This window comes from Suillus discolor (genome assembly GCF_016758755.1).
Source record: "Suillus discolor strain FC423 chromosome Unknown F5147scaffold_78, whole genome shotgun sequence".
Taxonomy (NCBI): Eukaryota; Fungi; Basidiomycota; class Agaricomycetes; order Boletales; family Suillaceae; genus Suillus; species Suillus discolor.
Window position 1 is genome coordinate 195,241 of NW_024541325.1, and position 19,107 is coordinate 214,347.

At 44.7% G+C, this 19,107-nt stretch overlaps 6 protein-coding genes across 6 annotated transcripts; 4 read left to right on the forward strand and 2 right to left on the reverse strand.

Annotated features, from left to right (window-relative positions):
• Positions 1-1,583: 1,583 nt before the first annotated feature.
• Positions 1,584-2,638, reverse strand: F5147DRAFT_535317 (WD40-repeat-containing domain protein; the record flags this gene model as incomplete). Its single annotated transcript, XM_041430143.1, has 5 exons — positions 1,584-1,836; positions 1,895-1,960; positions 2,013-2,154; positions 2,207-2,333; positions 2,387-2,638. Coding segments are annotated over 5 exons (840 nt in total), but the record flags the coding sequence as incomplete, so codon positions are not given.
• A 3,237-nt stretch (positions 2,639-5,875) lies between these two features.
• Positions 5,876-8,383, forward strand: F5147DRAFT_657140 (uncharacterized protein; the record flags this gene model as incomplete). The annotated part of the gene is made up of 11 exons (XM_041434218.1): positions 5,876-6,066; positions 6,199-6,266; positions 6,378-6,441; positions 6,727-6,793; positions 6,923-7,102; positions 7,149-7,184; positions 7,235-7,282; positions 7,335-7,406; positions 7,463-7,600; positions 7,649-8,077; positions 8,129-8,383. The coding sequence occupies 11 exons, from the start codon at positions 5,876-5,878 to the stop codon at positions 8,381-8,383; spliced, it is 1,548 nt and encodes a 515-aa protein (XP_041287630.1).
• An 819-nt stretch (positions 8,384-9,202) lies between these two features.
• F5147DRAFT_657141 (kinase-like domain-containing protein) lies at positions 9,203-10,776 on the forward strand (the record flags this gene model as incomplete). Its single annotated transcript, XM_041434219.1, has 10 exons — positions 9,203-9,205; positions 9,266-9,296; positions 9,354-9,384; positions 9,445-9,475; positions 9,528-9,558; positions 9,621-9,651; positions 9,716-9,736; positions 10,054-10,171; positions 10,219-10,381; positions 10,733-10,776. The coding sequence occupies 10 exons, from the start codon at positions 9,203-9,205 to the stop codon at positions 10,774-10,776; spliced, it is 504 nt and encodes a 167-aa protein (XP_041287631.1).
• A 2,220-nt stretch (positions 10,777-12,996) lies between these two features.
• On the forward strand, positions 12,997-13,828 carry F5147DRAFT_657142 (uncharacterized protein; the record flags this gene model as incomplete). Its single annotated transcript, XM_041434220.1, has 3 exons — positions 12,997-13,044; positions 13,157-13,221; positions 13,510-13,828. 3 exons carry the CDS (start codon positions 12,997-12,999, stop codon positions 13,826-13,828), a joined length of 432 nt encoding a protein of 143 aa, XP_041287632.1.
• Positions 13,829-15,321: 1,493 nt separating this feature from the next.
• Positions 15,322-17,666, reverse strand: F5147DRAFT_763865 (uncharacterized protein; the record flags this gene model as incomplete). The annotated part of the gene is made up of 8 exons (XM_041440666.1): positions 15,322-15,917; positions 15,967-16,348; positions 16,399-16,509; positions 16,562-16,591; positions 16,655-16,684; positions 16,737-16,856; positions 16,902-17,468; positions 17,523-17,666. The coding sequence occupies 8 exons, from the start codon at positions 17,664-17,666 to the stop codon at positions 15,322-15,324; spliced, it is 1,980 nt and encodes a 659-aa protein (XP_041287633.1).
• A 282-nt stretch (positions 17,667-17,948) lies between these two features.
• F5147DRAFT_657144 (uncharacterized protein) lies at positions 17,949-19,076 on the forward strand (the record flags this gene model as incomplete). The annotated part of the gene is made up of 7 exons (XM_041434221.1): positions 17,949-17,988; positions 18,037-18,129; positions 18,190-18,315; positions 18,366-18,428; positions 18,479-18,589; positions 18,652-18,870; positions 18,935-19,076. Coding segments are annotated over 7 exons (794 nt in total), but the record flags the coding sequence as incomplete, so codon positions are not given.
• Positions 19,077-19,107: the final 31 nt, after the last annotated feature.

Below are 19,107 nucleotides of genomic sequence, written 5' to 3' on the forward strand. Positions count from 1 at the left end.
GAGACACGTCAGGACCATTAGCTGTTCATTTTAAGCCTGTTACTGGAGGGTTGAGTTGAATGAGTGATTATATGCGCTCTGTTTCAAATGTGTTCATTTTTGCAGAGTATAACACAACCAAGGCAACAAACTCACATCATCTGATGAGGAAAATCTGTGTTTGCCCAGGAGTTGTGCGGCTGTGATGTAGTAGAAAGAGCGAGGTTTTGGTTATCACGACGGTGGTGGTACAAGAAAGGGATGGAACATATTTGCATTGATGAGGGTGAGAGGAGAGTTCATTGAAGTTCCGAATCACAGGCAAGTGGAGCTGTTGAAATGTTGAAGTTGGATTAAGTGTGGTGAAGTACAAAATACTTGAGCAACAAAATATGTATTACGCACGGACCTCCAGTTGAACATGACAGTTGAACTGCATGTAAGCCTGTCTTGCAGAGCATGCTGTACTGCTCAAATTTCACAATTTCAAATTGTAGACAGATTATTCAACATGTGTTTGCACAACTTCGATGTCCATCGATATGAGTCAAATGACTACTCAAAACTTACAAATCTGTCGACCCCTGTGGAAATGGCTATGTCCGACTTTCACTGGGGTTCAACTCCTGCCTTTGGCATTTTAAAATGCTAAAATATGGCTTTGTTTTTACTAAATAATACTGAGTCGCTGTGAGGTTCTCTGTACAGAAGGGACCATCCCAATTACAAGGCCATTGTAGTTTACTGATGAAATAACGCATAGTAACAAGCAGATAAATTGAGCAAGTGTATTAGATCAAAGGTGTACATAACTCTTGAATTCCGAAATCATAAGTCTTGCCGCCCAATGATATCTTCAACTCCTAGATTCTCTGCTAACCATGTCAAACCCATCACGGCACACGAGATTCCCGACAAAACGAGTGACCAGAAAGTAGATCTGACCCAATACCAGATTAACTTTAATGTCGGAGCTAAAACGCTGGAAGCTAGGCTAACACGACTGTAGCAGAGTTTTAAAGTCTTCAAGATATATCTTTCTACGCTGATCTGTTGTCATGTGCAATCATGCAGCCGAAGCGAGATACAGCAAAAAAACAGACTTACCTGCACCGTGTTGATCTGCGAAAAGCACAATATGAAGCACAAGATAATGAGGGCAGAGAAGACACCAAGTTCGATATCGCGCTGCATTTCTCGGTCAAGATCTCAGGCAAGGGTATTCCACTGTATAATTTCAGTTTGTCATTGATAATGAATTTCATGAACGACCAGACTGACAATATAATCATAGATATCATCCCACCATGAGTTGCCTAGAGTTCGGTCTGCTCAACTATTAGCAGATGCCTTGGAGTATTGAGATGGTGGTCATGTACCTCCAGTTGCTCGCCATAAAACTATTTGGGTCTCCTTGTCCATCCCAACAGAACCTACAGTGATGAATGCGAATTTATTGCCTTGATAAGCCTATCAACAACTGGTCAAATGTGGGTATACAAAGATGGATAATGTACGTACAGCTACTTGCTGCATGACGACATCTGGAAAGATAGGTCAGAGTGTTTAGTAGAGTCACACCTGTGTAATAGTACGTGCAAACCTTTGTGCTCAAGTGTTTGCAGATGCTCTCCAGATAGCATCTCCCAGATTTTGATGCTGCCCATCTGCGAGCCACATACAACGGCTCTCCCCCAATGTAAAAAGCTTACGCCGAGTGGGAAATTGATGCCTGTATTTGTGGGCTGAAGGAAAGATTGTAAGGGCTCCTTCTCACCTAAGGCATACAGGTTCATGCTGATATTCATGTTTGAAACAATTAGGTAGCAGGCATTATGGGACAATGCAGCGTAACCACTAGTAACACAATATTCAGGTTAGCTTATGCATGCAGAAAAATGGAGATGTGCATTACATTTGGCGGCGACTAAGAGACAGGACAATGTGCCATAAGGCGTTGCGGGTCTTCAGATCCCAACATCTGCCAGGTGGCATCAAACTGATAGTTGTGACTGATACAGAATTCAACTTACATAATGCCATGGTTGAGATAGGAGACGATCAACCTTGTGCCGTTCTTCAAGAAGTGGACAGATCTCGGATGAACTCTGCTATTGGGTGACATGTCGGACAAATCGGCGGGTTTTGGGAGAATTGTGAATGTCGCAAAAGTATCTACTCGCAGGTGAAACCGTTAGAACGCGCCAAGAGATTGTCACGTGCTCACTGCCAGATATCTCCTGTGCGACGTGTACTTCAGAACCAATGCCTATAGCCAAGTAACCAGTAACCGCATCGACATCCAATGCGTATACTGGCGCTGCTGTGCCAGTCAGTACTTCATGATCTGGGCCCTGCAAGTAATATCTGTCAGAAGTACTGAAGTTTGGCTGGTTTGGTAAACTACCTGAAAGCGATCAATGAGCAAGGTTTTCCCATTCTTGCACCCGCAAAACAGTCTTGTCTTGTAACGAGGATCCCATATCATCGAAAATACGGGGCTGGCAGTGGTGATCTGATGGCGATTGGTTCCCGTTGAAGTCTCCCAGATTATCAACTGACTGTCATCTCCACTGCTGGCTAAGAGGTGACCTTTTGGGGAAAACTGCAAGCAGCTGATTGAATCAGTGTGCCCAACTAGAGTTTTATGAACCGAGTAAAGATTCTCTTGCATTCGTATAGTAGTCCCAACACCTAGGTCGAACGAGGGTGGTTTAGTAGGTAGCTGAGATGACACAAACCAACAACTTTGTAGAGCCGCAATGAAATTGATCGCCAGCTTAGATCCTTGGGTGCATGTGTGATTATTGGGGGTGATAAATGGATCTAGATAGTACCACTATTTTGAATGATCAAAATACAAAGCAGATTCATATGAAATATTGCCACGGGCCGTGACAAAGGGAATCAGAAATTCTTTTTAACTGCCCTTATCAATTCTAACACAGATTACTCAGTATGGCGTGGAACATTTTCTGCCCTACTAGTACTATGACATAAACATACACACATGATAGATAATCATAAATAGACTGCAGAACACCGACATAAACAGACAGATGCACGTGATACAATTCGATAATTACAAATAAATACAAAATTAATAGCAAAAATGACTTCAGACACGCTGAACAACGTCGACCCCTCTTTACAGATAAGACAAACCAAAAGCGCCGAGAAAGAGACCAGATAAATGAAAAGTTAAGAGGGTCAACGTATTATACAAGCAAGGTCAGTATGACGTGGAACATTTTCTGTCGGCTCAGATGTGTGTGGCCCTGCAGGCTGTGACTGCGAAATATTGCTTGATGAGATGGCGGTTGAAAACAGAATGCGAATTCAGTCGCCGTAACATTAATAAGTCAACAACTGAGCAAGGTTTACGTCAGCAACGCTGACAAACCACAAAGAGAATTGTCTTGATTTTTCCCTTTATTCGACTTCTGCCATCTAATATTATGACTCAGCCAAAATGTGCAGTAGGCCAGGAGCTCGACTTTGGATACGTTCCAACTCTGAATCCTGCCAAATCCCGGATCCCGAATCGATTCAAAATTTTAGCACATTTGTGATTTGCATTCCAAGCAATATTTATTTCAATTTTGGACTATTTTATTCTCATGGTGCTCGAGATCTCATGCCAATCATCATTGCGTCATGTCGGATCTCAATCCCTTCCCGTCCTTCTTTACTTTTTTTCATGCTAGAGGCCTGGCATCTTCCTCAATTTGTTGAAGACAATCGTTTCCTGCTTGCGCTCAGGCCCAAAATGCATGAGCAAATTTCGAGCACCGGTCCGTTTAATTTACGGCATGGTCACCTCATCAGTATTTTCCTCTACACAATATTGTAGATGAGTTCATTCATACAAGCTGCCCATAAATGATTTTAGTGGCCGACGTCACAGCACCAGTCTCAGAAGCCTTTGAAAAGGGTTAGTTGCCAATGTCATATCCGAAGGGACTAAAACTGACGTGAGAATGGGTTGACTGTTGAAACATCGTGTTCGGAGCTGAGTTTTTGGCACAGTCCGACTCAACAAATAAATATTTACTTTCTTTTACTGTCAGAGCCAAGGATAGCTCAGGATAGCCCGTGAACCTTCCCCTCTGTATTCCTGCTCTATTTAAGAAGGAATCTGACCCATGGCCCAGAAGATGTGTGTCCATCCCACATATCAATATCTTCCTCCATGTCCTTTATCTCAGTCGATGAAAACAACAGTTGTGCCGTGCACCCTCACACGGAACACCCTCACACGGTTCTAGTTCCTGTATGCATCCAATTACATGGTTGGTATGCCGTCCCTGATATTCAGGTCTGTTTTTGCTTTAGATTAGAATACCAGCCACTATTGGCAATACAACACAGGTCAACTTGAAGGAGACATGTCTTGTCACTCCTTTCATGATCGCATTGCTTGGGGACAAGCCCATGCAAAACAAGTACAAATATCATCAGCGTCTGAGCGTAAGTCTTCCTCAACCTCGACCTTTAACCTTTTAATGTCATTTTGCCACTAGTGTCGATTTATCATAGAACAGCGCCCTGAAAGAGCTGCAAAATAAGCGAATGGATGCAAAGTTCCAGGAAGCCCATAAATGATCTGTATAGCTAGGAGTCTGTCAGCATGGCCGCTTTTTAAAATAAAAATATTCCTGTCCTGTTGAGGGTGTATATGGACTATGTTCACTCTCACTGATGAAAGGAGCAACCCTCTAGACATTGCAATTTAGTAGGCCCATCTATGATCTACATGGTTCAATTTTTGCTATGCAAAAAGCATAAGTCTAGTGGCAGCTAATTGACCATTGATTTTACTAGCTAGTAGGCTGCTGATCTGCAATCGCTCCGCTTGTCTCCCGAGAGTTGAATGTTGAACATTTGAACGATCGATCGCTGTGTCATTACATATTAAATATTTCGCATTTTTAGACCTCTTAAATGTACATAATTGAATGAATACTGCAATGGGTCTTCCACCTCATTCCTTGGGCCTCAATCCATTCTAAAAAGGCTCCTGAGAGTCAACAGTGTACCAGGAGAGAGTTCTACCTGCAAGTGATAGCTGGGTACTAGTAGCAGCCATTGTCACAGTGTCAGCCGCAACACGTGCGGCAGCGCTGTGAGTCATGTGGTATGTTGTGACCGTGAGATTTGCATTATACGGGTGGGATGGGCTGGGTGGGCCGGATATTCCAGGATCGAGATGCCCTCATTTGAATGGTACTCGCCTTCGGTTTACAAGAGAATCATTTTTGGATACTGCGGAACAAATTCTTCACTTCAAATTATGGAGACGGTTTGCTATTCGCACAATGGTCATCACCCCAATCCCGACTCTCGCTGCCTGCAGAATGCAGGTTTTCTTGGAACATCACCTGCACAAATTCATGGGATATTTTCTGCTAGTAATACAGCTGGAAAAGCCAGACGAGAGGTCCTTTGGTTCGCATTCCCTTATCAGTCAATATGAAAGCTTTCCTCGACTCTATCATGGCTCAAATTTCTTCACAATCAATTTGATTTATCTTTTGCGTACGGCCTGAGCGAGTCTCTCAGATAGGTGTTGGTGGCCATTGCACGTAATATCCCTCCTTTGCTAAGACTATTCAAAGTGCGTCAGTTGACACTACACATGACACTTTTATGAAAACAAACACATCGTCAGATGGTCTACTGGATCTGCTTTCCCTGATATTATGTAGACAGCCTTATAGAGCCACCGGAGCCCCATCTTCCCTCATCAGGAGTGCCGTCCTTGGTTTACGAGAGACTTGAGCTCATCCCAGGCGAGTTCTTTAACATTTATGTCAATCACACTAACCATGTTCGACTCATTTGTTGCAAGCTGTTTGTCAGGGGCCCAATTTGCCTTGGCGGAACCCAATGTCTCATGAAGCCATACACACTCCCTATGCTCCGCGTCCTACTGCAGAAGACAAATGATAGTAACCAGGCTGTAGCTGCAAATGTTCTCATGTGTCTCGGAGAAGTGGCAGCTGTTGGCAGGGAAGATATGGCTTCTCATCTCTCAGAACTCATGCAAGCCATCATCTCCAAACTCTCCAACCTGGCTCATGTCAAGTGTGTAAACTGATATTATATCCGAGGGTACCCCAACCGACGTGAGAATGAGAGAAAGGGCTCATCGCAGATCGTGTCCGAGCATTGGGACATAAAGGCTCCTGCCTGTATTGCATGTCTGATCTCATGCAGGGTTGTCATGAACCACAACTACTTCTCAGTTCCCGTTACGCCAGCTCTAGTGACATCTCATACTAGTAGTAAGTAATAATGTTCGGCACGATTATGACTCACCTTCCCAAAGGCTCTCTTCGGCTTCGCAATCATATGGCCGAGCCATGATGCATGCACCAAATCCAATCGTCGTCCAGATTGGGGCATCAGCACCAAATCCAGTTATAATCACTTAATGGCTTTTTGTGATAATCCTCGAATGTAAGCAGAACTCGTGTCCTTTGTTTGCCCCACAAGCTTATATCTCTTACGGCTTCGCCCTTTGTGCTCCCTCGGACAATAAATTCTAGTGCATCAAATACATCTTCTATTCCTTTTAAGGGGGGCTATTATACAGTGCTGTCACCATGTCCCTCGAACTCGGGCTCTGTCCCCTCGAGTATCTCTGCTAGACATCTCATTTTATCATGATGCCGCGAACACGAGGATGACTGTGATCTGCCGGAGTACTTGTTCATCCCCTTTTTAATATGTTGTTGGGAAAAGATTGACAGTTAGGCATTTCCTGAGCTGGTTTGCTCAATCAGAATCGGAATCGGCCATGTGCCTAGTCGTGAGTCGTGACAGAGACTCGGATGCATCTAGAACTTTCAAAACTGTGCAGGCAGCACAAAGGGGGCATATCTCTGATTACAATGCATAATAAAGAAAGGTGGCGAGTATAACTATTGTGACTGTGTAGGACGGGAAATCGAACAATATCTACACTTGTCTCGGGGTCATGCCATCCAATGAGATTTCCGATGAAGATGTGCTGGTTGACGGGGCTCCGCCTGGGTCACATACTGATCATACCATACCCGCACAGATTCTCGGTAAGCGACCTCATGAGGGTGAAGACCCTAACTCGGATGAGGAACAGGTGCACTTCCTTTCAATTAACTATGTGTTGTGATCGCAATTTACAGTTATTGCAGGAATGTGTGTTGGACACAATAAACCAGGTATATGATATTAAAAGTGTATACAGCATCTACTCTAATGCCTTCTTAAGGATCGTGCTAGCAACCAAGATGAGGGGGCTTTGATAACCACATCAGAAGTATGCTGCCAAGCATCCCAACCCGATACATCACTAACCTGCATGATTCTAGCAGAGTAGTTCAAAGGGTAAGGAATGGGACTCGGAGAAGGTCCATCCCAAGAAAAGACCTAGGGGTGCCGACGTAAGTGTACTTCAAATATGTCTTGGTAGAATCTGTGCCAAATTTTGTGCACATAGGAACCATCTACAGCTCCTTCTGGCGGCTCTGTCTCTCGAATATTCAGAAATGTCTATGCCACTCGACTATTTGGCATTGGATTGCCTGCGTCAAGCAGTTCTTCATCCCGTCCTGATAACCTACACGATGCACAATCGGTGAGTCAGTATTTCTGTGGTCTTAATGGCGGTTGACCATTTTGGCAGACTCAGAAGGCACGACAATCTGTCACATTTTCACCCAAGGTTAAAATTATGCCTGCAGCAGGTGGTCACACTGGTGCTACCGAGCCACTAGCCCCCGAAGCTAGCTCTACAGAAAAAAACAGCGAAACAGACAATGAAACTCGCAACGCAATCGTATTGGATGCGCCACCATCTATAGCTGACACCAACTCTCCCTCCGATCAAAATTCACTCGTCAATTCTCGGAGAGGCAGCAGCAACATTCACAATGCGTCATGCACCTTTCCTGACCACGTCCAATCACAACAGGGCCTCTTATCGGCAACGCAAGGTGATAGTGAAGTAGACGGCTCAGATCGGACTGACAACATAGGTGCAAGCAATGAGATGGACACTGACCTGGGTAGCAATGGGCGTATAGCTCGTGCTCAGCCACGCAGGGAGTGTACAGTGCGCTCAGTTGCTTTGTTACTTGACTCAGAAATAACATCCTAGTACTAGTTCGTTCCAGCATCCAAAGACGATTTTGATCCAGTGCCTCCTACATTGCTTCTTAAGCATGCAGTTGACCCAGCTGTCCCAAATGTCTCACCTGGCGATAGACCTGGTGGCTTAGGGCCTGATCCAGTGCCTCCTCAGCCTCTTGCACATGCACCAGTTGCACCAGCAATTCCAGCTCCAGCTCCTCCTGCACCTGCCTCTCCAGTTGGCATTGGTGCCAGACTGCCAACATCAGGACACCTACAATTCTGCTGAATGTCCTGATTTACCTGCATGACTGATATCAGACAACTGTCTGATATTAGTAACAATCAGCACATATCAGTTGTATAGATACATCAGATTATTAGACCAACAAAATCACAGAGTATTCAGATATGTCAGACTTTCATAAGTTATGCAGTCATTCAGCAACATCAGATTATCAGGCCAAAAAAATCACAGAGTGTTCAGGCATGTCAGACTTTTACAAGAAAATTATGCAGTCATTCAGCAATATCAGCTTTACTAGTCTCTAGATTATCAGAAGTACAGATATATAATTTTGCAGTGTGTACAATTTTTCTATACCTGGTGCAAGTGCAGACATCTGCACTAGCACCCTATTGCTTAATTAGGAAATGCCCACTCACTGCACACTACAATGAGCTCAACATTTAATATGTCAGATGTTTATCTATTATCCAACAACAATTTACTACTAACTGATTCCTGAGTAGTTACATTAGAGATATATATTAAAATAAACTCTATAATATTTTATTACATACAACATATACTACACTACTATACTAATGTTAATGTCTAGTACCATAGTGTGGCAGGGACTTAGTGAAATTTTGCATTTTTGATAATATAAGCAGTCATGTGATGTTGGTTGAAGTTAGGTGGGAAAGCTTATATAATCAAAAATGTGTCCAACAATTCAAGTCTTTTGACATTGTTCAAGTCTCCTTGCCCTCTTCTTTTTCTTCCTTTTCAATCCTTTTCTTTTTCCTTCCTTGCCCTTAGGTTAGGCTCCTGGATATTCAAATTGGGATGTGTTGGTGTGGATGAGGCTTTGGGATTGGTGCAATGGTAAGTTTCTAATCTAATCCTCTCCTCTCCTCTGAAGACTAACTCCCTGCTCACTTCTAGCTTATATATTTTCGCATTTTTGGTCTTTTTGGTGAGTCTTTTCTCTTTTCTTTTCTCCTCTGAAGACTAACTCCCTGCTCATTTCCAGGCTATATATTTTCGCATTTTTGGTCTTTTTGGTGAGTCTCTTCTCTTCTCTCCTCCTCTCCTCTGAAGACTGACTCCCTGCTCACCTCTAGCTTATATATTTTCGCATTTTTGATCCTTTTGGTGAGTCTCTCCTCTTCTCTCCTCTGAAGACTGACTCTCTACTCACCTCTAGCTTATATATTTTCGCATTTTTGGTCCTTTTGGTGAGTCTCTTCTCTCCCCTCCTCTCCTCTCCTTTGAAGACTGACTCCCTGCTCATTTCTAGGCTATATATTTTCACATTTTTGGTCTTTTCAGTAAGTCTCTTCTTTTCTTGACCTTCTTTTGACCTTGATATTTTCGCATTTTTGTCTATTTTAGTGAGTCTCTTTTTTTCTTTTAGTTAGTAGTGTAGATACTAATGTAGTAGTTACTTTGAATATGATTTTTGTATTTTTGATGTTATGTGATGTGCTGTGAGGCTTTTGTACAAACTAAACTACATATCTGATGTATCGCATCTCTTAGAAACTGACATCCTGAATTATACACAAACAGTACCTCTGAGTGTCTGTAGAGCTGTTTACCACTGATTTCAGGCATGGTACTGAATTCAGCAATTGCTGCATGACTGCACTACCTGTAGGTCTGATATCAGACAGTTCAGTAAGAGACAGGAACATCAGCAGAAATGTAGCTTTCTTGATGAATATATGCAGCTTTCGTGGCCATGGGATTGTTGTGTTAGAACATCTTGGGCATAACCTCAAAAAGTATATGAAATCCTGCGGAGGATCTCTTCCCATTGGTGAGGTCTATGTATTGGGGAAAGCCCTTGTGAGCGTGCATATTGTCTTGGCAGTCCCACTGGCTGACTGGAATAGGTAAAACTTTTCCAAGATATCCATGACCAGGGTGTCATTCATTGCGATGTCAAACCTGAAGATATCCTTCTCTGGGTTAATGGGAAGTTGCAACCTTATTTGGTGGATTTTGGTCATGCGAAGCTCTACCACGACCAGACCAGGAAACACAAGCTGAGATCAGGTGAGTGCACCCATGGTACATTGCCATACATGAGCCTTAATGTCTATTCCCATATTCATGAGTTTCCTGTGTATCACCATGCTTTGCAGACTGATGATTTTATTCTGAGCAGGCTATAGTTGACGAGACGATATTGCATCTTTGGCGTATACGCTAATTTATTTGGCTCAAGGTTCACTTCCATGGTGTGGACTTTCCTTGGCGGAGTGTTTGTGGATGAAATGAAGCTTTCCGGTATTTGACCTCACCCCACCCTTACCTGCTGCACTGGGATTGTTCCTGGATCATGCAGTGAACCTCGGGTAATTACACCATTTTTGAATTCCGGTGACTGCTAATTCTGGTTTATAGTTATGTGGAGGATCCAGATTATTCATACCTGGAGAATATCCTAAATTAGACTAATCAGTTTGGATGGAAGCCGTGAGTGTCGGTAGATATAACAATTCAGGCCCGTGCATGTCATTACCTTTCGGCTTCCGTCTGGGCCCTATCAAAACTTGCTTGAAATAATTGATCGATGGTTACCAGTTTCATTTCCAATGAGTGATGGCACCTGGCGAGTACGTAGCCAGATGCGAGGGAGAAGTCTCAAAACTGGAGTAGCAAATACCGTTTGAAGCCTGAATGAAGTAGAGTTGATGTGACAGACATTTTTAAGTTTTTTTTAATGCGTTAATCTGTAAACACGAGAAAACGTACATTCTCCAGTTGCGCTTGATGACACCAATTCAGCTTCTTCTGTTCTTGACCTTGCTACGTGTGTGTTGCTTGCAAATCTGTTCAAGCCTGGTGTGATTATCTGAACGGTGGGAAGTGAAAATTTTCAGTGTCTAAAATACTGAAATTGGACACTGAGAAAGCACTCAATGCTGATAATGGAAGCCTTGTGGGCCAACCAGTGTTTGAGACAACCATTCTGAACCCTGACTTCAGTCTTTCATGGTGTCTTGAAGGCCGCAGTAGATGGAGCAACAAGGCAACACAACACTTCAGTATTCCAAATCAGCATTTTCCAGCGTCAACACCTAGACAGCACTGAATTCTGAGTGACGTGTCGACTTCTGTAGACAATCCTTGGAATATAGTGGGACTGGATGAGATCAATAAATCACACCATGTTGTTTGGATCAAAACCTCAGACAATCACAGCTTGATAACAAGCGTCAAGGTTAAAATTCTTTTCCAGTTCGTGATAAGTCATGAGCGCCCACCTGCAGTCTTTTGTTCATCTCATGCTTCTACCCATGCAGACACTGAACACCTCTTGCGCAAGGCAATGATAGATGCGGATTAGACACCATATTTCAGAGTGTTGAACATAGGGCCCCAGAAAGTTCACCTACAACTAGTGAAAGGTTATAGTAAGGTTTTGATAGTTGGAGTCAGAGTTATAGTAATTTGCAACAGAGCTGGCTTTTCTGTCTTTACGATCTGTCTGAGTAGCACATGCTTTGGGCCACAATCTGTTAAGAACGTGCTCAAGGGTTGGATCAAAGGGCTTGGCTTCAGCTCATGCACTGCGCCCCTTACCTGAGTATGTGCCCTTAACTTCCGAGGGCTATAGGACAAAGTCCGGAGGTCCAGAGTCTGATGTGCAGGAATTCCAGCGGACATTCGGAAACAAGAGAGAAGACTAACCCGGACAAAGTACGGACTAGAAAGAAACAGCAGAGGACTACCATAGGTAGAGGCAGAGATGTTAAGTCAATAGAAATCAATCCTAAGACTATCAGAGAACGATGAGAGGAGAAACTCAAGTCAGATGGAGCCAGGAATGAGCAGAATATAAGATGATATTCCTGAGGATGTACAGAGAATTTCCAGTGCTTATATACTACAGGAAACATAACAGAAGTTCAGTCAGTGCAGTGTAAGGCTATGTATGAAGCATGTGGAAAGCTTATCAATAGTATAATGGAACATAATAAAATGAAGTCAGAAATGAAACAAGGTCTGGATAATGAATACAGACGGATATGTGAATAACTGGAGGACCAGAAAGGGGCTAACAAAAGAGGACATACAAAAGGGGAAAGAAGCAGAACAAAGAAGCGGGTCAGATCCAGACATCCAGAAATGAGTGTGTGAACAGTCTGGGTCCAGAATGCGGGATATGACACAATCCCACTGAAGAATCTCCACATCAATTGTGCTCCAATAATGATGACTGAAGTTGGTGGTCACTGATGAGTTTGCCTGATGACCGATCAACAATTACTTAAACGTGGAAGCTTGGAAAGAAGGGCACACAAACTATCATGTCATGATTGTCTATGAATTGGTACCAGGTAAGTTCATGGAACTTGCTGTGGAACCAGGTTGATGTGCCTGGATTAGACTTTAATGGCATCATGAGTCCCATGTGGCAGTAATCATAAACAATTTCACAGTTGATCATGTCAATAGCATCAGCTCAATGGTCTGTACTATTGAGCTGTGCATCCTCCAAAGGCTAGTCATAGCAATTTTCTGCCTCCTTTTCTGACTTAGCCATATGTATGGCTAAGCTACCCTAAATGGACATTCTTTGACAATATTTGTTGCTGCCAGACTCTCAGGCTGCCATGCCACTCATTTGATCACTAGCCTGAGACAGATATCTCAGCAGAACCATGGATGCACCTGCTTCATCAGAGATTATTCAAAGACCAAGAACTTCAGTGAGTCTTGAGAAAGTCATTACACTCCACATTCTACCAATGGGAAAGACACTGGGGAAGACATTCTCACTAAAACTGAAACAGATAATGCAAATTAACTGATGCTCTTCAGAATATTCTGCATGCACCACTTGTGCGGAAGCAATTACTGAGAGCTCTTTTTGTTTTGGTGGTTCAGTGAGTAAGACATGAGCATTGTAATATTTCATCTTGTAATGACTTTAAACTCCACAATTTAAATCTGAGTGAGCAATCACGTTGTTTTATCGAGTCTAATTATAAGGTCTAAGTGTTGGTAATGAAGCAATTGCCGAGCACTCTTCTTGTGCAATGCTACGTAATTGTGCCCCCAGTAGCCATAGCAAGGCCCATGGAAATTGATAATGTGAAAGGGGAGTCAATTGTTTGGGTCAGTGGGGCCTAACCTTTAATATTAAGACAATAATGTGCAGTCACATGCATCAGTGTATCATATGTGGAAGCTGCAAATGGTCGCCATTCATCATCAAATGAGGTGGACCAATGCAGAGAGCCAGAAGACATTCAAACCACCCTTGATACAGATTTATTTGATGATGAAGCAGACAGTAATATGAGCGAGGATTTGGTGGAGGCCCATCTCGGTCAACTAACTGAAACCAGTGTAATGGATGTTGACAAGAGGAAAAGAGAAGATGGGCAAGGAAATCAAGTGGTATGTTTGATCATGCAAATTGAGGTGGGTGACAAGTTCATACTAAGGGCTCATCCAGCCATTGGCAAAGTGTTGCTATCAAGAAGTTGACCATTCACACACATTGCGTAAGACTGTATATAAACAAGAAGAACAGGCCAAAGAAATGAGGCATAAAGTCCAGGACAGAAAATTTATACATACTGAAGGCTCAATGGACGTATCTCTGCTAATCTGTAGCAATTGCACTAGCAAGCTCAGAATGAGCTTCAGGAACAACAAGGTATCACTGAAGCAGACTGTGCGCACCACATGGATGAAATAAACAAGTTAATTCACCAATGGAAAGTGTCCCTGACAGAGCGAGATGCACAACTGAGTGATGTTCATGAGCCCCTTCAGTGACAAATTCCGTATTATACGGGCCACCCGGCCTACATAATATCCCGTATGAGATGGGCCAGCGGATTATGGGCCCATGTTGTGTATATTCTCGATGATGACGGATGGGCCAGGGACACATATTATTTCCGATGGAGACGGGTGGGCCCATGTATGCCAATGATATATATCCTTGATGTTGACGGATGGGCCGGGGGATTATGATCATTCATGGAGATGGGTGGGCCCATCTGGGTAATATGTAGAGTAGGATATTATAGACAGCTGGGCTGAAGAGAGATGTAAGGCAAATATTGTTATATAGACGGGCGGGCCGACGGGGGTGTATTACATATATGGGTGGGCCGAGGTAGGGGAATATTACATAGATGGGTGGGCTGATGTGGGGTGTATTACATATACAGGTGGGCCGACGTGGAAAGTATTACATATACGGGTCGAATCCTGAAACCCAGCAGTCCACAATTTCGGGTCGGGGTTGGTAAAATGTGTATGGATAAATGAAAGGTTGATTTAGACATTTTTGAAAGATGTCTCATATCAAATGTCAAGTCCCGAGTTTCGAATTCCGGGTTTTGGGACTCCAGGTTTTGGGACTCCGTGTTTTGGGACTCCGGGTTTTGGGACTCCAGGTTTTGGGACTCCGTGTTTTGGGACTCCGGGTTTTGGGACTCCAGGTTTTGGGACTCCAGGTTTTGGGACTCGGCACTCCAGAAACCCGGAAATCAAAACTCGGGACTTGACATTTGATATGAGACATTTTTCAAAAATGTTTAAATCAACCTTTCATCTATCCATACACATTTTACCAACCCCCGAACCCCAAAATTGTGGACTGCCGGGTTTCGGGGTTCGGGGGTCCCGGAACTCGGAACTCAGTATGACACAACAAAAATATATGTCGGGGTTTGGGGGTTAGTAAAATGTTTATAGATATACGTAGGTTGATATAAACATGTCTGAAAAATGTCATTAGTCTCAAATGGCAAATCCTGAGTTCCGGGTTTCAGGACTCGGCACCCAGCACCTGGCACTTGGGGTTCGGCACTGAAAATTTGACATTCGGGTGTTAGGGTTTAGGGTGATATCTACCTCAATTTACAGTTTCGAGTTCTGGATATCAGGACTGGTCATTAAATTATTCAATTGTGGCATAGGTAACATGCATTGAAAAAGATTTATGTACATCTATCACTGAGCAATTATGTAGCCATTTCAACCTCCTCACCAGGAAGATCAACCTTCCCCTCAACATCCAACTCCTCATCAGAAGAATCATATTCTGGCAGGAGGTTACCTGGTTCATTAGGGACCACAATATTGCCAGAGGATTCTGGCAAGAGGTTGCCTGGTTCATCCGGGAGCATAATTTCGCCGGAGGATTGTGGACCCTCAGGCTGAACTTGGGTGGGCTCAACCATGAGACCTACCATAGCAGATCCATCCTCAACTGTCAAGGGTGTGGGTTGCATCACTGAAATGTCCAAATCAATGAGGTTGGAAAGTGCGGAGGGGAGGGGTAAAATAGACGGGTGGGGACCGGATTGATCAAGCAAGATTGTTGCATCGGCCGGTGTGTCCGGAAGTGAAAATGAAGGGTGCCGGTCGACCACTGTGCGCCGGAGGCTCTCATGGAGGTGTTGCAGGGTATCAATCTTAGCATCCTGCTCCTGCACCCGAGCCTCAAGAATAGCGATGTGAGCTGCACCATCCTGAATCGCGATTGCCATGGAATGGAGATCCGGCATGGGAACATCGAGTGCTGCACAAGGCACTGCGAAGCTCGAAGACCGAACAGCTAAGTAAAAAATCAGGTCAGCAGGTCATCAAAAGTTTGGGTGACTTACGAGCTGGCGCAGGTGCAGGTGCAGGTGCAGGTGTCTTCTTGGTAGTGATGGTCTTGCTGCGACCACGTGACTGCACCTGGGGTGTAGTTGCAGCAGGGATGGCTGGAGTTCGGGACGGGCCACGAGATTGACTACGAGTTCGGGCCCTTGACAGGGAGGGAGACGGAGCAGTGGATGGAGCAGGGGCAGATGTCTTGGAACGCGTCCGGCCGGTGGTAGACCTCCCTCGGATCCGTTTGGGCGGGGATCCCAGAGATGCTGGGTTGCATTTGATCTTCTTGGTGGAGCAGCGGATGCAAGACAAGCAGGGGAGGTTGGTCCTCTTGTCAAAACGGGTCGCGCAGGGCCAATCCTCCTTGATGCAATAATGGCAGGGGTTGTTCTGTGGTATCCGTTAGTAGATGGACTAGGGGAATTAATTGGAGTACTCACCAGGCCGGGAATGGTGATATCAAATGTGGTATTGGCCAGGGGGTCACCATCCGAAGCGCTGGAAGTATCATCAGAGGACTCCTCAACTTCCGGACGACTGCCAGAGGTTGCCTGATAGATTGTAAGTACGCATATGAGTTCCGGGCGAGCTTGTAAGACTTACCCGAGCCTCCGGATGACTAACGGGAGATTCCTAATGCAATGGGCATGAGTCAAAATGATATATGCGAGTTCTGGACCTGTCCGAAAGACTCACCATGACCTCTGGACGCCTGCCAGCAGTCAGCTGTGGACACATGAGCATATATATGAGCTCCGGACGACTAAATCAGACTTACCGAAGCAGGCCCAAATGATTGCTTCTTGGGGGAACCAGGTGACCGAGGCAACTGGGGCGTCCTCACAACAATGGTGGAGAGCTGGGGAAGAACGACCTCCGGCACTCTACCCGAAATCGGCTGCAACAAATTGAGAGCATGTCACAAATGAGCCAGAACACATACCTGAACAATTGGGTCTTCATCATCTTCTGACTCCACAAATGGCTTTGACTTGGGGAGTCGAGTTGACTTGACACGCTTGTGACCCTTCATCGCCGACTTCGGAGGTTGGGAGGAGTGTCCAGAAATCATTGGGGACTTCCTCTTGTTGCTCCCTCCGACTTCCGGCTCCAGGTCAACAGAAACGGCCTTACCTTTTCCTTTGTCCCGGAACTCGGTACCCGTCTTGCTGGAAGGTCCGGTGACAATGGGAGGGGAGGGAATGACAGGGGCAGGGGAAGGAACAGGTGTGGGGGAAGGGACAGGTGGAGACAGAAGGTTGACAGTCAGTGGGCCAGTGGAAGGATTAGGAACAACAGGGAGATCACAGGAATTGTCACCCAACACCTCCCAGGCATGGACTTGCTTGCGCCAGGCGTGTCTAGCCACCCGGGGGTCATCATGGCCAATGCTGTGCCAGTTGGGCAATGCCCGGGGAGTCATGGAACACACCCTCATCAGCTCCTTAGAGCAGGACACCACAATGCCAGGGATGTATTCCCCTTTCTCATGGGCCCGGATGATGTCAGCCTACCCAGATATTAGAAACATCAATGGTAAACTAATTTAATGAGTGCAACTTACCAAAAGAGTGGTGACCTGCTTTGTCAAAGCAAGTTGGACGTCCACTGAGCCGGCCGGGATGTGCCGAGCGCCAGCAATGATGCCTACAAGTTGAGCAGTGGATGCCTTGAGGTTGGCCAATAAAGATTGAACTGGAGTAGACATTTGGATTGAGTTGACAGATGTGAGAATGTTGAAAGCAAGGTGAAATCTGTTATCACTAGAATGAAGTTTCAAAGAAACAATACAATTGAAGGATGATGTTGAAAATCATTGATTGTTTGTCTTTGTTTGGTCATGGTTCAACTTTCGGCAATCGCCGGCCATGTGTTGAACTTTGACGTTATCTGTTATCAATCAGTTCATAAGTTCATCAGCTCATCAGATATCATGAGCTCTCAACCTGGGGTCAGATTTCATGACCCTCCGGTCACTGAATCCACCTCAATGGATGTGGATGAGTCCTCCAAGTCCCGGATGTCCCTTGGTATGTTTTTTTTTGCTGATTTCAGTGAATTGATCTGACATGGTTTAGATCCATTAGATGATATATACCTTGGGCCGGATGATGAGTTAGACTCTGATTCTGGGTCGTCCGGTGGTTTGGATCTGTTGAATGTGATTCCCGGTATGTTTCTCAATTCAAATGTACATATTCTACATGTGCAAATTCATGACATACTTCCAGATCCATTATATCCGGCGCTGGCGGATGGACTGGCCCTGTATGATGACCCGGACTTGTATCTTGGTCCGGAGGATACCTTGATTTCGTCTGATGATGCTCCAGCTGTACCCGATTTTCCTATGGCTGGTGAGGTTATTCTTTTCATCTCATGTTCATTTTCCATGGCATTTCCCCAGTGAATGAATCAACTCCCGAACCTCATCCGGTTACTCCGGCTGAACCAGAGGCACCCATACCTTGTAGGCATATTCATATCATTTCATGTTTTTTATTCATGTTATCTCCCAAGCTAATTCAGAAACTCCCGAACGTCAATCGCCCAAGCCAGAACTCAACAATGAAGCACTGCGTGCCATGGTTCAGGAGTTCATGCCAATTGGATCTTATGATCAAGCTGAAAGTATGTATACAACAGTTGATTATTTATCTTTGCTAATGTTCTGCAAGTTCAAACAATTGTAGATCGCCTGGGTGATTACCAACAGCGTCATGGAAATCTTCCTGCCCCTACAGTAGCACAACTTCTTGAGGCTGACAGACCATTCAGGATGGCATGGGCTGAAACATGCGACAAACTGCGGAAAGCAGATGCGGACCTCCGGAGGGTGCAAAGGGTAAGGGAGTCAACCTCCAAAATGCTGAAGGTATTAGACACCCTCATTGAGTTCTTTGAGGACTCAAGTAACATGTAAATATCGATCAATGTCTGATAGTAGACACATTGCAGTATACTTTACCTACTCAGTACTCGCTGCCCGGTTGTCTGTGCTTGGTATCGTTAACTCGGTACTCGTACTTGGTGCTGCTGTCATTGGTGCTCGGTGCTCGGTGCTCGGTGCCCGGTGCTTGGTGGCTCAGGGTCGTGCTCGGCTGGTGCTCGGGGTTCGGTGCAGTATACTTTACCGCTGCTCATACTTA